At 39.7% G+C, this 17,583-nt stretch overlaps 1 protein-coding gene across 6 annotated transcripts in view; it reads left to right on the plus strand.

The window, feature by feature from the left end:
- mast1a (microtubule associated serine/threonine kinase 1a) overlaps nt 1-15,286 on the plus strand; it is a 178,629-nt gene extending 163,343 nt beyond the window's left edge. For all 6 annotated transcript variants that reach the window (XM_057843678.1, XM_057843676.1, XM_057843679.1 and 3 more), the window contains 7 exons: nt 3,274-3,518; nt 3,591-3,845; nt 6,584-6,816; nt 9,048-9,170; nt 9,266-9,402; nt 10,330-10,517; nt 11,926-15,286. In XM_057843678.1, the coding sequence (XP_057699661.1) occupies nt 3,274-3,518; nt 3,591-3,845; nt 6,584-6,816; nt 9,048-9,170; nt 9,266-9,402; nt 10,330-10,517; nt 11,926-13,589 (2,845 nt within the window). In that variant the 3' untranslated portion in view covers nt 13,590-15,286. The remainder of the gene's footprint in view (nt 1-3,273; nt 3,519-3,590; nt 3,846-6,583; nt 6,817-9,047; nt 9,171-9,265; nt 9,403-10,329; nt 10,518-11,925) is intronic.
- Nucleotides 15,287-17,583: the final 2,297 nt, after the last annotated feature.

The following is a 17,583-nucleotide window of genomic DNA, read 5'->3' on the forward strand; positions in this document are numbered from 1 at the left end:
ATTTGACAATTCAACACGCATCATACACTACGTCACACAGCCCACTCTTCCGCCGTTTGCGCTGTCAGCCTGTCACTCTGCCCAACTCGCCGACTCATCCGAAGAAAACAACGACAATTCTGGTCCATCCTCTTCCTCGAGTTGATGAAATACTGCATTACCTTGCGCTAAATTTAGTTTTCGATTCATTCCGCACGTTTCAAAGTCGCTCGCTAGCTCGCCTCCCTCTCCTTAGGTGGCCCCTCGCTCGGCAATTTACTAAAAATCTTCACATTACGTCCGTCTTTCATGACCTCACAATGGCTCTTGGGATATGTAGTCTTTCGTGGTGCTTTCGGTTTTGAAAAAGGACAAGAAATGATGGAGATATGGACATAAACACATGGTCCATGCAGCATTATAATGCTTATATATAAGGGCAATAAAACTATAAAACTCAAAAGACATTATCTCCAGTTTTACTTGATCAATTGACTTCAATTTTCCGCACTTTCAAATGAGACCAACCACGTGGGTGACGTAATTATACAGCATGACGAGGCTTCAAAGATGATATGTGTAAATGTGTCGCCGCCGACACATCCGGTGTTAAAGGGTTAAAACGATGTCGGATAATATTGAGTGAATGAAGAAGCCTTCTGCCTTTGTACAAAGGCTGGTCATAACTTAGCATAGCAGTTATGCTTATTGACCATGAGATGTCTTCAAGCTAAGATGCTTGGGATTTGTTATGTGAGCAGACCATTTGCATTCATGGTGCAAATATTAAATTAACAATAAATGATTGAAAAGTAATTAATTATAAACTCCTCATTACATACCTTATTTACTCTACTGAAGCTGTGTGCCTTTGTTTTTTTTGAGCCAGAAGCACTTTGTGAGCCATATGTGATATGGTATTGCCCAATTGCCACTTTGCACTTGCACATATAAAAAAAAACTGATGTATGTAACTATTTTGAGTCCAACAACAAATATATTGGTGCAGTATAGGCATGTTTTCCATAGCTTCAGTTGAAGTTGTTCTTATTTTTCACAGAATGTTTATTTTATTTGAAAATAGTTGCCACATTTATCATTATTAAAGTATCCAGTGGGGCATCACAATACAAATAACCATAATATGTTAAGTCCACAACCACATATATCGGTAAAGATTTAATATCGTTATTAGATTGTTGGTGTTGGACAATATCCGGTTATCGGTTAAAAAGTTATTATCGGACAACTATACTTGCAATTTGTTTAAAGTTTAAAGTGGCATTAAAAATTATTGAATGAGATTTGCTGATACCTGTAGAAACCTTACACTACTTTCTGGCTCATTGACACTCCTTTTGACTATTTCTTTTAGGTAAAATTGAAAATAAGTTACTCAGACTTGTAACTGGAGCCCAATCCATTCCTGAAGAGGTCTTTTTTTCTAGGGTGTGTCGATTAGCCTTTATCCGTCTACTTGTCTCATTAAAATCCACAGTATGCTTCTTAAAAGGATGATGATTACAGGTAAACTTTATTCACATTATTCACGCTTAATAAAATGCATACCCCTCATCTGACACAATGGGGTTGAAAAGAAACTCTAAGAGGTTTCTCATCACCGCAGGTTTTCCATTTTTAACCCGACGACATGAAAAATGCAAGCTGATCCTGGGAGTTATTCAGCATAATTCTGAAGCACCACTATATATATTCTTGTCACGCTTTGGCTTCCTGCTGGTTCTAACCATTGGAGATAAGCATAAATATGCAGCTGACTGAGTTCTTGCAATTAGATCTCATAACTCCATTTCAGCCCTTAAACCCAAAATCAGCCTTCGCAGTCAAATGAAATGAATCATTCATACATTGTGAATTCAAACAAGATTGAACACATTGATAAGATGCTGGATTTATTACCTTACATATTGGATTTTTTTTCCCCACGTGGCAGGTATCTGATTCATAACTAACTTCATCTTTTACACTGGAGACTCAGCTAGGTATTTTAATATTTTTTCAGAATGAATAAAATTAATATTCTTAATAATATCTAGGGAGGATGATATGAACACAAATCACATACAATATTGTTATATTCCATCAAGTATGGTTCTGCAGCAGTAATACAAAAAAATGTTAAGTAAAGTAAAAAGTAAGTTTCATTCCAAATAACAAATGCCTAATTTTCACATTAGTTTTTTTTTTTTTTTTTTTTTTTTTTTTTTTTTTGAGAATAAGAGAAAATTATGGGTATTATTCAAGAGTATTCCTCCCGTTAAGTTCGTATGACTGCATGCGCATATTGCTCAATGTACATTTTTTAAGAACAACTAATAAAGAGTTCACAATGAAAATATAAACAATAAAAATAATAATAAAAATCCTTCCAGACAAAATCACAAATTCTGGTTATGAATTATTGTCTAACCTAAGAAGAAATTAACTATTAAATGCCGTACTACAGGGGTAGGACAAAATAATGGAAACACCTAACATTTTGGCATCATAATCATTGAACATAATTGTTAAAGAATGGCATGAGGAACATTATAATGAAGTTCAGCATCTAATATGGCCGGCACAATCCCCAGACCTCAACATCATTGAGCATTTATGGTCAGTTTTAGAGATTCCATTAAGAGGTTGATTTTTCCACCACCATCGTCTCTAAACGAGTTACAGGGTATTCTAACTGAAGATTGCTTTAAAATTCCTTTGGAATCAATTCACAAGTTGTATGAATCAATACCTCGGAGTATCGAGGCTGTAACTGCCACAAAAGGCAGACCGCCACCATATTAAATTAGTTTTTGTTGATTTGATATTTTGTCCAACCCCTGTAAGTAATTTAAAAATGTTTTTTTTTTAAACAAGAACTGTTAGTTAAAACAAAGAAAAATTGTGGGCACACTACATTAAAACATTATAACATCAATTTGAATTTGACTTAAAAAGAGTATTATAAGGTTATGATGATAGTTCATGAATTATGAGGATATTAACTGAATTTCTATTTAATTTTTTAGTTCAAATAATGCCTGTTTTTTTAAGCTCACATTTTTCTAACAAGTGTTACGCTGCCTTTAATTGTCTTTAATACTCCGTTGTGAAATACTGTACTATCAAATCTTTGAAAATTGTCAACATTTAAGTCTTCGATTAGATTTTAGCATTCGATTTGACCTAGAATGTCATCGAAAAAGTGAGTTTGAACGATTTAAATGCACATTACATAGAAGAGATATTGGTGAATGCTGTCACCGTCAACTGTTTTAATGGTGTTCTACGCAGGAAACGCCTTTCGTGCTCAGAGTCACTTTACATGGAGGGTGACGCCAGTCCTCCTTTGGGTGCACGGCGACGATTTTCAGCATTGATGGACACGCATCGCTTTGCTTCCCCCATTGAGGGTGAACCTGAGTTTTCATCAAGACCAGCCCCCATCAGGGTCCGGGGAACTTCCCTAGACGGCACCGGTATTCCATCAACACATCACGGGGAGCCGAGGAACAGTTTAAAAGAGATTAACGGAGCAGGTGGGTACTAGGATGACTCTTTTATCAACTTGTAATTCCATTTTCAAACACTTTCAATGTCAATTTTTACAGACAAGTCACCTAAGCAAGGAGATACACCTGGAGTTGTGAGCATTAACACGTTAGGTCCAGCAACTGCAGCAGTCGGTCGCGATGTAATGACCCCGCTTTATGACCCTCTTGGGGCCCGGGCCACCAATGACCTGGTCCTCCGGAGGACGCGTCACTCGCATTTGTCTGGAGATGGGGAGAAACGAAACTCCAGAGCTGGCAACAAAGTCATCAAATCTGCCTCGGCCACAGCCCTGTCTGTCATCATACCGTCTGGTGAGAATGATGGGAAACTGAAGTGTCTATCTGATGGGTGCATTTAATTGTACAGCACCAGACAGCTATTTGGTCTTGAGTACGTCTTTAAAGGTGCACACCCTTAATATAAAACAATAATCTACATAAATATTGCACATGATCTGCTCCAATAACTCTTTGAAATCCATGTTACACAAAAATACTAGGACTGTCAAACGATTAAATTTTTTAATCGAGTTAATCACAGCTTAAAAATTAATTAATCGTAATTAATTGCAATTCATCTCTAAAATATGCCATATTTTTCTGTAAATTATTGTTGGAAAGGAAAGATAAGACACAAGACGGACATAAACATTCAGCATACTGTACATAAGTACTGTATTTGTTTATTATAACTATGAATCCACAAGATGGCATTAACATTATTAACATTTATGTGTATTTTGCATAGCTATTTGATTGGGAATGCCAGTTCTCTTTGCATTAAACGCTTTTCTTTTTGTGAACATTATTTTTTTTTTAGAGATAGGAATATTATTTTTGTTGTGCCTTCACTAAATGATACTGTAGCGACTTAACTGTTCGGCCCAAATGCATGAATGGAAGTTGGGCAACCATGACTGTTAGTAGTGGCTGCTTAAGCCAGTAAAAGGCGCGCTCTAATGAACGCCTGTGTTGACTCATTTCTCTGCCTTTTCGGTTTCAATGTGCTAAAACGGTGTCATTGTAAAGTATCTGAAGCAACGCATGAACAGGTCATTCCGTCCATGCATTAATTGCGTCGAATATTTTAACGTGATTAATAAAAAAAATTAATTACCGCCTGTTAACGCGATAAATTTGACAGACCTAAAAAATAAACGCTGTATGACAGTGGGTCTCCACTTTTTCCACCTACAAAAAATCCTTAATTTTAGAGTGCCGTAGTAGTGTTCTAAATAAAAAAATAAATAAAAGTAGATTGAATGTTCCTCATGCAATTCTTTTACAATTATGTTTAATAATTATGGTCAGAGGTGGGTAGTAACTTGTTACATGTACTCCTTTACATTTACCTGAGTACCTTTTAGAGAAAAATGTAGATTTGTGGCTACTCTTGCTCCAGTACTTTGGGCTACACAAGAGTCGTTACATTTTTCCTCTTTATTCTACATATTAAAGTTTTTTTTTTTTGCCAGCGATGCCAAGAGTAACTCTACCACTTTCACCAATTGGATGCAAGCTTGCCGCTCTGTAATCACGCCAGCCTGTTCAATCACGTGGCGCCTTTAAAGCACCGTAAAAAAATGAAGTATTTGACGTAGAGCGCTGCCCTCAACAACTCGAAAGCGTGGATTTAAACCGCTCTCCCAGTTTTTATTTGGCGCCGATTGACCACGAAAAATGATATGATCCTTTTGATTTTATAATAGTAACTATGAAGGAACTATTCATTATTCAAACTAGGAACTATTTTCTCCACTAGAGGGCACTCATGCTCTTTGGACAAATAATGCTTCATTTCTGGCATTTTTTTTCTCCTCTGGCCGGAATTCAAAGATTTTTTCTTTCTTTGGTTTGATGTGTTTTTTGTAATGAGTTGTTGTAGTTCCAATGGCATTTCTTCATGTTTGTTCATTTTATTGATGCCAATGTACTTGGATTCCATTGACGCTTATGTAAGTTGATACCATTGACGTCCATGGACGTCCAAAATTTTTCCCATTCATTTTCAATGGGAATTTTTTTTTTTTTCCCAAATCAACAGAAAATGACTACATATCAATAGGACGTGTCCCCCAAACTTCCCCGATTCCATTAACAATTATGGAGGGTGCTGCCATTGACGGACATGGACGTCCAATTCTCCCAATCTTTTCTAATGGCTTTAACTTTGTTTAGTGCCAATGACTGGCATTATGGTCCATTCTATTGATAGACCTGAGTGGGGCTAAGATTTGTATCTCCACAGAGGAAAGACCAAGGTGTGTAATTTCTCCCGAAATTGCAGTTTCTAGTTGTACAGTAACATTATAACAAAAGTTCTTTGTCTTGAGAAACAAAATACCATTGTTTAAAAAAAAAAAAAATGTAAGCAGTTTCTCACAATGTTATTCATTATTGAGTATTCTTTTCACCAAATACTTTTATACTTGTACTAGAGTACATTTTTTGGATGACTACTGTTACTTTTACTGGAGTAATAATATTTTGAAGTAACGCTACTTTTACTTGAGTAAAATTTTTGGCTACTCTACCCACCTCTGGTCCATGACTAAATTGTAGGTGTTTCCACTACTTTGTCCAACCCCTGTATATTTCTTAGTCTTGTTAGGCACTGTCAAATAACACAGTTTGTTAACAATCACTGCTTGTATTTATAATAAGTTAAAAAAAAAAAAAAAAAAAAAGTGAAAGAAAAATGTACCTGAATAAATGTTGAAAAACAAGTTTGAAGGGACTACAACCACCCAGTGGAACCAATTCGAGCTAATAATTTTTGTTTTAATTAGTTAATCCACCCTGAGACAAAAAAAATGAAAAATCGGATTCTAGGATCGATGTTCATACATCCTTAGACTGCGCCCACCAAATTGTATTCCCATCTGTCCACAAATAACAGAGAAGTAGCAGTTAGTGTTCCCATCTTCAACATTAGAAGAACAAAAACAACAAAGTATACACTATATTGCCAGCCATAACAATGAAATGTTGTTCCTTTAAATGACAGTAGAAACATAATTCACCTGATGCTTACTCTCTATCTTCTCTAGTGGACCAGCATGGTGGCTTCTCTCCATTGGCTAGCCCCATGTCCCCCCACTCATTCTCCTCCAATCCCTCCTCCCGTGACTCTTCGCCCAGTCGAGACTTCTTCCCAACTGTCAGTGTGCTGCGCTCGCCCATCACCATCCATCGCTCCGGCAAGAAATACGGTTTCACCCTCAGGGCCATCAGAGTGTATATAGGAGACAGCGATATCTACAGCGTGCATCATATAGTCTGGGTAAGAAATTGGTTGTCCCTGCTTAGATAATGTGATGTTTTTGACTCTCTTCTGAAGCCCAATGTACAATGGTATGAAAAAGTATCTGAACCTTTTGGAATTTCTCACATTTCTTCATAAAATCACCATCAAATATGATCTGATCTGTGTCAAAAATCACACAGATGAAAACATTGTCCGCTTTAACCAAAACAACTCAAACATTTATAGGTTTTCATATTTTGATGAGGATAGCATGCAAACAACGACATAAGGGGGGAAAATAAGTAAGTGAACCCTCTGCCTAAGGAGACATAAAGAGCAATTGAAACTTTTTTACCAAACATTTTAAGTCAGGTGTGTTCCCAATCACTGATGACTGGTTTAAAGCTGCCCTGCCCACTATAAATATCACACCGGCTAAGAATTGTCTTGATGAGAAGTATTGTCTGATGTGCATCATGGCTCAGTCAACAGAGCTGTCTGAAGACCTGCGATCAAGGATTGTTGATTTGTATTAAGCTGGGAAAGGATACAAAATAATCTCTAAAGGTCTGGATGTTCATCAATCGACAGTCAGAGAGGTTGTCTACAAATGGAGAGTTTGGCACTGTTGCTTCTGTCCTAAGGAGTGGGCGTCCACCAAAGTTGACGCCAAGAGTTCAGCGCAGAATACTAAGAGAGGTAAAAAAGAGCCCTAGAGTGTCTGCTGAAGACTTAAAGCAATCACTTGCAGAGTCCAATATCTCTGTGCACACATCAACGACATGTAAAACAATGGCCAAGAATTGTGTTCATAGGAAGACTCCACGGAGGAAGACATTGCTGTCTAAAAAAAAAAACAATGTCGCTCGTTTAATGTTCACAAAAAGGCACTTGGACACGCCACAGAAGTTTTGGCAAAACATTTTGTGGACTCATGAAACCAAAGTTGAATTGTTTGGGAGTAACACACAACGTCATGTGTGGAGGTATGAATGGAACAGCTCACCAACATCAACACCTCATCCCAACCGTGAAGCATGGTGGAGGGAGCATCACGATTTGGGGCTGTTTTGCTTCCTCAGGGTCTGGACAACTTGCAATCATTAATGGAAGAATGAATTCAAAAGTTTATCAGGATGTTTTGCAGGAAAATCTGAGGCTGTCTATCGGACAGTTGAAGCTACAAAAAGGATGGCTTCTGCAACAAGACAATGATCCGAAACACAGAACTAAATCAACTTCAGAATGATTTCACAAGAACAAAATACACGTTTTGGAGTGGCCAAGTCAAAGTCCAGACATGACCCCCATTAGGATGCTGTGGCATGACCTAAAGACATATTCATGCCAGACATCCCAGGAATCTGACTGAACTACAGCAGTTTTGTAGAGTGGGCAAGATTAGTCCTGATCGATGTGCCAGACTGATCTGCAGCTACAGGAAGCGTCTGGCTGGTTATTGCTGCCAAAGGGGGGCCAAAAATATATTAAATGAGATGGTTTACTTACTTATTTTTCCCCCTTCTGTCATTGTTTGCATACTATCCTCATTAAAATATGAAAACCTAAAAATGTTTGGGTGGTTTTAGTTAAAGCAGACACTGTTTTTGTCATCTGTGTGATTTTGACAAAGATCATGTCACATTTGATGGTGATCTTATGCAGAAATGTGAGAAATTCCAAAAGTTCAGATACTTTTTCTTACCTTTGTAGCAATCTAATGTATAGTTAAACTATGTCATTAATTATCAGCCACCGTTGACAGCAATAGACATCCAATCCCTTTTGACTAAGAGTTCTAGAAGGATCAAATGATCGCTGCCAGGCCTCCCAGTCAAAATTGATTGGACCCTGTGAATGAATTGACATAAAAAAGAAACTACTTTTGAGTAAGACAATATTTGGCCTACCATCATTTTTGTTTTTCTTAGAAGAAACCATTTTTAAGTTTACTTTCTGCCTTTTAATACAAATATAAATCATATACAGTGTTTATCATTTGTATCAGATAGGGAAAAGCCATTATTTTATTAGGAAAATTAAAGTATTTTACATATTCTTGTTTTACTCTATGAATAACCTGGCACATCTGTCTGTTTTAATACTTAAATCAGGCCCTTGAGCATCCATCCATTCATTTTCTCCCAATCAATTCTAATATCAAATTCTGTTGAATCTTACACCAGTACAAATCAGACCAAAAATGCATTTACATTGAGCATTTTAGCAACTGATTAGTCCTTATTCTGACTGCTGTATTGTCACAGCATGTGGAGGAAGGTGGTCCAGCCCAAGAAGCTGGTCTCTGTGCAGGCGACCTTATCACTCATGTGAATGGTGAGCCGGTCCATGGTCTAGTCCACACTGAGGTGGTCGAGCTTATCCTCAAGGTGGGAATCAATTTGTTTACTTGTTGTTGTTATCATCCTAACTCCGAGGTTTCAGCATCAGTCTATAAATCATACACTGGTTGTAATCCACGTAGAGCGGCAACAAGGTGACAGTGACAACCACGCCATTCGAGAACACCTCCATTAAAGTGGGCCCAGCACGCAAGGCAAGTTATAAGTGTAAGATGGCCAGAAGACACAAGAGGACCATGGGCAAAGATGGCCAGGACAGGTATGACATACCAGATTATTGCTGTAATACTGTATTCAATGACACATATACGTATATGGTTCTGACCTGTTTATCCTTTGTTTTTTCATGGTAAATTCCACATATAAAATACTTTACGAAGCAAACACTTCATCTACTGCTCAGATCCAATACAAGAGTGTTATTGATCATTTACACTGAGAAGTTTGCTAGATGCCCCCTCCCCCAATAAAATCAATAATACGCTGATATTAAAAACACCACTCAGTATGACATTTCCGCTCCACTGTAAACTATCATATAATAGTCCAAATGGAGCTGTCTGTGTAAAGGCACCATTTTTAATTCTGGCATTTTATTTTTTTAAAAAATCTAAGCATGTTGTACAGTATACTTTGTCAGTGTTAATGTGTATACATAGTTGAAATTTATTACTGTTCTTTTACTGTAGTTAACCTACAATCACTGAGTCCAACAACAATGAACAAATTTGTTACAGTAATGTAATACAGTATTGACTGGCTACCGCTCTGGTGTGTAATCTGTCTTTTGCTAATAATAAGCTGTGATAGGCTCCAGCTCCCTGCAGCATTAAACAGGATAATCAGTGTGAATAAATGGAGGTGAATTTAGCGTATTACAACTACAATACAAATATATATTAAATGTCTGCATTTGAAATATGTAGCATTTACTGGCAATATATAAACAGAAAAAGTGGACATGATCTGTTTTATTATAAAACTGTATTTGTGTTGCTCCTTCCAGCCACAAGATTCTTGAATGTCAAGTGTTTGAATCTGAAGTATTTTGTTTTATTAATTGTTTGCATTGTTTGCAAGTAAATGAATGACCACATGAAATGGCTGACTATACTTTGTGTCAAATTCCTCTGATGCCCCCCACCCCCCAAAAAAAGTAATACTGCTCTTATTTTACAATTCACAGTAAGAAGCGGAGCTCTCTGTTCCGAAAGATCACGAAGCAGTCCAATCTACTCCACACAAGCCGGAGTTTATCCTCTTTGAATCGCTCGCTGTCTTCCAGTGAGAGTCTTCCCGGGTCACCTACTCATAGCCTCTCCGCCCGGTCTCCGACTCAGGGGTACCGTTCCTCTGCTGAGCCATCATACCTGGGTAGGATTTTAGAACATGGCGAATCCCTGACTATTCACCCTTTGCAAATTCACCTGTTCTTTTATTTATTATGGAAACTAACTTTAGTTTTTTTGTTGAAAAATTGCTAACAAACTGTTGCCGTATTTTTCGGACTACAAGTCGCACCAGCCATAAAATGCCCAACGAAGAGGTAAAAAACATATATAGGTCGCACCGGCGTATACGTCACATTTTGGGGGGAAATTTACTTGATAAAATCCAACACATAGAACAGATATGTCATCTTGAAAGGAAATTTAATATAAAAATACAATAGAGAACAACATGCTGAATAAGTGTACAGTATGATGTTACATGATGCATGAACAACGAAATGCGAATATACTGTCCTCATCAGGACGCTACGGCTCGGTCCTGGCTATACAGCGAGCTAAACTCCCAAATGACGATGCTGGACGTCCGTATAATTTGCTGAATCAATTTCGTCCTCGATACCAAACAGGTTCGCATCAACGTAAATAAATGATAATTAGGTGTTATTACAGCAATGACACAAACGGTTAGCATGCGTTCGCTAGCATTAGCACATCGTTCAAACAACCACACAACTGGCTCTAAGTGTCCGATCGCGGGTAGAAAACACACAACAACAACAGAAAAGATGATAAACACAGGCGTTGCCTCTGTAGAGATATTTTACAAGCATAAACAATGAACGTAGGTTCGCAGCTGTCAGTCTTTTTCTGGCGTGTGAGCGCTCGTCTTCACGTAAACAAGTGCGAGTGCGAAGCGCCACAAACTAAAAGCATGCATTTCAATATAAAAAAGTCAATAATACAATTGAACACACATTGCCAAAGGCAGAACCCGAACGTGGCCATAGCTATTAAGAGTTATTCAGATAACTATAGCCTAAAGAACATGCTAACAAGTTTACCAAACCATCAGTGTCACTCCAAAACACCAAAATAACATGTGAAATGATATCATAATGTGTTAATAATTTCACACATAAGTCGCTCCTGAGTATAAGTCGCACCCCCAGCCAAACTATGAAAAAAACTGTGACTTATAGTCCGAAAAATACGGTACTACATACAGTAACTATAGCCTACACAACACAACGCTACTTGTTTACCAAACTCTGTCTTTATCTAAAACCAAATCCATAAAAGTCTTCAATATGACTTCTGAACAACTTTGCCAACTCTGTAAGTTGAAGGCACACCTAGAGCACCTTTTACGCAGGTTTCAGTCTGAAGAAGAAAAAAAAAACATGTCGCACCTGAGTATAAGTCGCAGGCCTGGATAAACAATGAAAAAAAAAAAGTGCGACTTGTTGTATGGAATATACGGTAATAAGAAAACTCAATCACATCATTCACTATCAGCGTTTTTGTATTGCTAAGAGATTTTTTTCTCATAGGTGCTTCATCTCAAAGCAGCTCACCAGCCTCCAGCACTCCAAACTCTCCTGCTCCCTCCCAGCACATGAGGCCTAGTTCCCTCCACGGCCTCTCCCCCAAACTCCACCGCCAGTACCGCTCTGCCCGTTGCAAGTCTGCCGGCAACATTCCCTTATCCCCCTTGGCCCACACCCCGTCTCCTACCCAGTCCTCACCTCCTCCCTTACCGGGCCATACAGTGGGAAGCTCCAACACCACTCAGTCCTTCCCTGTCAAGCTCCACTCTTCGCCCCCCGTGGTACGTCCCAGACCGAAGAGCGCAGAACCCCCGCGCTCGCCCCTGCTGAAGCGCGTACAATCGGCAGAGAAGCTGGGCTCGCCTTTGACGCAGTCCAGTGCAACAGGAGGACTCGGTGGTCCGTTGAGGAAGCACAGCCTTGAAGTGCAGCATTCTGAGTACCGCAAGGATGCCTTCCTGTGTGAATTGGGCCTCCAGAGTCTGCTGGAAACAGATGGGGAGAGTTTGCCTCCTAATCCTCCACCCCTGCCGAGCTCCTCGTCCTCCACAGCCTCAGAGACTCGTGTTCTGAAGCCCGTGAGGAGATTAGGCAGGCAAGAGTCACCGCTCAGTAGGGAGACGCTGCTCGCTGGCAGAGAGAGGGAAGAAAAAGAAAGGGGAAGGGAGCGAGAGAGGGACACCGGAAGCGAGTCGGTCCTGGAGAGACTGAGCCGGGTTGAAGCAGCGGCACTCCAGATGTCCTTAGCAAGAAGACAACAAACAGAGCCCTTGAGTTCAAGAGCTAGTGGGGAAACTACAACTACAAGCAACAGTACCAAAACAGTAGAAGGTATAGATGCGCACAAGGGCTCTGAAAAGATCACCCAGCGCCCAACTCCCAAGCAACTAGACCTCAAGGCAGCCAAAAGTTTGCTATTTGGTTGCAAATCGCCTCAAGAGCACCTTGCAAGGGAACCAAAGCGGGAAGGAGAAACTAATAACGGTCCTTGTGTACGAAAGAACTCTGCTGCTACTCCTGACAAAATCATCAACACTGCACTGATGGGTAGTCCACTCACATTGCGGAAAGCCTTTAAACCGTCAGGTATGGGAGACAGTTTAAGAAAATCCGAGAGTGGTGACTCAAGGACTTCAGATCTGAGCTCAAAGAGCCCCAAATTGCCAGCTCGTATACTCGCCCCTGCGGTCCCACCACACGGTCCGCAACTGAGTCTTGGCAAAGTCAGACAGGGTCTGGGGCCCGTCAACTGCTATCGTGGAACTCTGGACTGGGATGACAAATGTCGCCTCGAGGTTCTGGAGGAGCATTCGCCCTCTCCCTCGCCATCCCCGACCGCGGTCACGCCCTCCCTCTGTGGACCGTCACTGTGTAAGTCACGGCCCGTCTCTCCCGGTGACAAGACGAGCTTCGTCAGCCAGCTGACTACCGTGGCCAAGAACGTGCTGGGCCCAATCAAGCTGGGATCCCAGGAGGGCTCCAGGAGCAAAGAGCAACAGACCAAGGCGGCAGACGACAAGCAGCCAGCCACAGCGGGAAGATCTGACCTCACAGGAGGTAGTCGAGGACCAGTGGCCACGGTGACGCATAGCCCTGCAAGTTCATCCATAGAAAAGGCACACCAACCAAAATGTGATCCCCTGGCGGAACTGAAACCACAGACTTAATTGCCTTCATCGGAAGAACAATGCATTACAAGTCAAGCACTTAGAACGTTGTACATTCCAGTTTTAGATATTATCAAATCTTATTTATTGATTCCAATCATTGACTGATTCTACCTTCAACCTGGATGAAAAATCCGCTATAAAAGGTGCATTAACTTTTGATTATTTTAATAAGAAGATTCTTAATGTATCGTGGAACACTTTATCAGATGTTTATGTGTGAGTCCACGTGGATGCATGTCTTATGGTATGTACCGTACATGTAAAGTAGGCATAAGACGGTTGAAAAGTGCTTTAGTCATCAAAACTGTGAAGACCAAATTCAGTGGCTCTGTTTAGTTGTAAACTGTGGCACAGTTACACAATTACATCGAACAACACACGGTGAATCCGCAGTGCGATGATTGCGCTTGTTTATTCTCCATGTGGCAGTTTATTTTCGCCCAGTGGATGGCGATGTCAGAGGGTGTCACGTCTCGCTTGCGTGCGTGAAAGTGGGCCTATATTGGTGGTTCTGGTGCTGACAGAGCTAAGGCTCAGCGCTTATCTCCTCCTCGCAGGAAGGCCACCGCCGCCCTTCTCCCTCCCCTATGATTGAAGCCTTCCCTCTCTTGCACATACATTCGCATTGCCACTGGAGGCAGCCATGTCAGCAGCTGATATTAATGCATTTTAATCCACAACCCTGCGCTCTATGAAATGTATTTGCCTGAAATAGAGCCAAGGTGTACACACAGCGCTCAACACAGTTGATTCAGCAATGACAAACAAATGGAAATAAAACAATAGGTCACCAATTGTATTAGCTTTGTTGCTCCTGCTGAATACAAACAAATTGCTTCTGCTTGTGTTTGAGGGCATGCTCACAATAGGCAATCTGTAACATGCTCAAACACGCCAAGCGATTTCCCTCTGCCAAACCATGTCGAATGTGCTGGAGCACAGTGAAGTTCACAGTAGTATGATAAAACTGACCCAGCGTGAATATGCATCAAGGCAGGGTGCACTTTCTCTTGCAACCAATATAATCAAATGACATAGTTCCTCCAGCCAGTTTTTAAAGTGCATTATCATATTAAACTATATTAAGGCAATACTTACAGTAAATACTAAACTGAAAGCCAAATGTAACTTTTAAGAAAAACTCATTTTAAAAATAATGCATTTTATCATTGAACCAGAACAAATTTCAACAAATATTGTTTGACATGTAGTATTTCAAATATACATCAAGCCGTCTAAAGTACAGTGATCCCTCGCTTACATCGCGCTTCAAACTTCACACCCTCGGTCAATCGCGGATTTTTTTTTTCCAATTTAAAAATAAATCAATAAATACAGATGAGTTTTCCGGAGATCACAGTCTCACTCTCACTTCCTCCCTCTCCCTGCTCTTTGTTGGTCAGGCAGTGCATTGGAGTTGCTTATTAAAGTTAACGATGATTGACAGAAGTTTGGGTTTAATCTTGCCAGAGACACGAACTTCAAAGCGCCGGATGCATCAGTCATCGTTTAACCTGTAAACAGTTGCTGTGGCAACTCATTGTGTTTAATAAAGCAGCTTGAGCGGATTTGAGTACACTCACTCAATGAAGCATTTAATAAAGCCAAGCATTTTTGTACTTTATTCTTGTTTAAAAATAATTCGGTGGGACAGTAACATGTTTAAAAGTTATCATAATTATTACATTTAAAGTGCTTAAAAAAACATTTATTAATGTATTTTATATATATATATATATATATATATATATATATATATATATATACAGTATATCAAACTTTTAATTATACTTTGGGGGGAAAAAGTATGTTTTATATGTATCTCTTTCCAATGCTAAATATGAATAAATACATTGAACACAATGTGGGGGGGTGCTACATGGCGGTTTTTCACTTATCGTTGCGGGTTCTGGTCCCCATTAACTGCGAAAAACGAGGGATCACTGTATAAGGGACAGACGACACCTAGTATAAATTACCATTTTGTGAAAGATGGTTGCTCAAAGTATTAAAGTAAGCAAATCGAGAAGACCCCTTTGACCCCTGATAATGGAGAAAATTTTTGTTTAAACACAGAAAAATAGCACTGCTTACAAGTGCTGCCAAAAGGTGTTGTCTGCTCCTTTAAAGGGGAAGTTCAGAATTGTTGACATTAAGCTAAATTTTCGAGTTAGCAGGGGATTAATTAGTTGGTAAGAGTTTATTTCAACCAATTCTGTGCAGTTGGTTAGTTATTTGTTAGTTTTAGGGCTCCGGAGTGGTTAAGCTAGCGCGAGTCAATGAGCCCGTCCTAGCACGCCAATATAAAACAACATATGCAGGCATGAAAATCATCGATGACACATGCAATCAATATTTTTGGCTATGTTTTCAGGATGATGTTATTAAAACTTACCATTGCAGGTCAATAACTGGTATGAACAGCAACATTTGTAATCCAGTAGCTCTGTAGGTAACAGGCTGCAGAGCGGAGTGATATTTTTTCCCACCGGTGTGTTTATGTTGTAACCAGCAGCAAGTATCCACAGTTTGTATTGTTCCTCGTTCTTCATCGGGAATTTTTGGAAACTCTCATTGCCCATTTCTTCTGTCTGTTTCCACAGCCTCTAAATGCACGTTTCCCTATGTTGCCGTCCTTCAGTCTCCAGACTGATGCGGCATTCGAGGAACGCGAGAAGTCGGAGTTTTCCAAACTGCGACCAGGAAAAATATCATTGGGACGCTACTCAAACTAGGAGGCCCTAGTCACGAAGTCAGAAAAAAAAAAAAAAAAAAAGTACGTCACTTGACAATATGTGCTGCCCGTCGATAAGCAGACCGTCAATAGTAAAACTAAAGAAGGCAGTTTAAAGTCTGGTCTATTTACCTTAGCTGTCGTTTTCCTCCACTATTTTATCACTTATGAGAGGGCAGGTTTGCTGGATGTCAACATGTCTTTTGATGACCAAAATAAAAAACGCTGGGAACGCTTTGAGGTACCGACTGTCGATATCAGAGTGGGATAACCGACTTCCCACCTTCCTCAAAATGCAGAATGAGCACTGGTGGCTGAAGCACTCCTCTTTATTGTGGTCGCATTAAGCATAAAAAAAAAAAAAAATCCCGCAAAAATTAATGAATTACGACTAGGGTTGCCACCTGTCCCTTAAAATAAGGAACAATCAGAAATTGGGAATTAAATGTTGCGTTCCGTATTGGACTAATACGGAATATAAATGAATAGATACATTTCCAGGCATTTTAGGAGTTTTTGGGGATGTCCCTTTTTTCCTCTGCCTGTACAGCTTTGGGCGCGGGGGGCGTCCCGTATTTCTTATTTCTGAAAGGCGGCAACCCTAATTACAGCAGTTTGGTTTGGCATCGTTTTGGCTGCATGCATATTTTCAACAACGATCTACATTTTGAATTTATTTGATTATGTTAGATCTGTTAATAATTTTTGTTTTTTTTGTTTTTTTTTGGGGGGGGGGGGGGGCATGCTAGGAAGGGACCATTGACTTGCTCTAGCTTAGCCACTTCGGAGCCCTGAAATTATTAAATAACGAACAAACTGCACGGAATTTGTTTAAATTAACTCCACCGACTAATTAAACCTCCGCTAACTCAAAGATTAAGCCTAATGTCAAAAATTCTGAACTTCCGCTTTAAGTAAAAAGAAACATGTTTTATTAAAACGGGGAAATGTGATCACAAAGTTAAAAATGCTTATCCTCGTAATGGTGCAACTATTTCATTTTTACTATTCATTTCCTCTCTGTGTGGCCTTTAGATATAACCACAATGACTCAATACACGTCGAATAAACAACAAAGTTGCATTCATGCAGTGTGGTATCATGAAATGAGAACATATAAGACATACTTGGCAGGGAGTGGAAAAGCTTCAGCTTCGGACACCTAATCTAGCATTAGTGTGTTCTTCCTCAATACATGCACATGCACAAAAACGAGCTAATTTGAGCCCAAACAGGGAGAAAGCATGCAGTTAGTTG

Source organism: Corythoichthys intestinalis, chromosome 8 (assembly GCF_030265065.1).
Source record: "Corythoichthys intestinalis isolate RoL2023-P3 chromosome 8, ASM3026506v1, whole genome shotgun sequence".
Classification (NCBI taxonomy): domain Eukaryota; kingdom Metazoa; phylum Chordata; class Actinopteri; order Syngnathiformes; family Syngnathidae; genus Corythoichthys; species Corythoichthys intestinalis.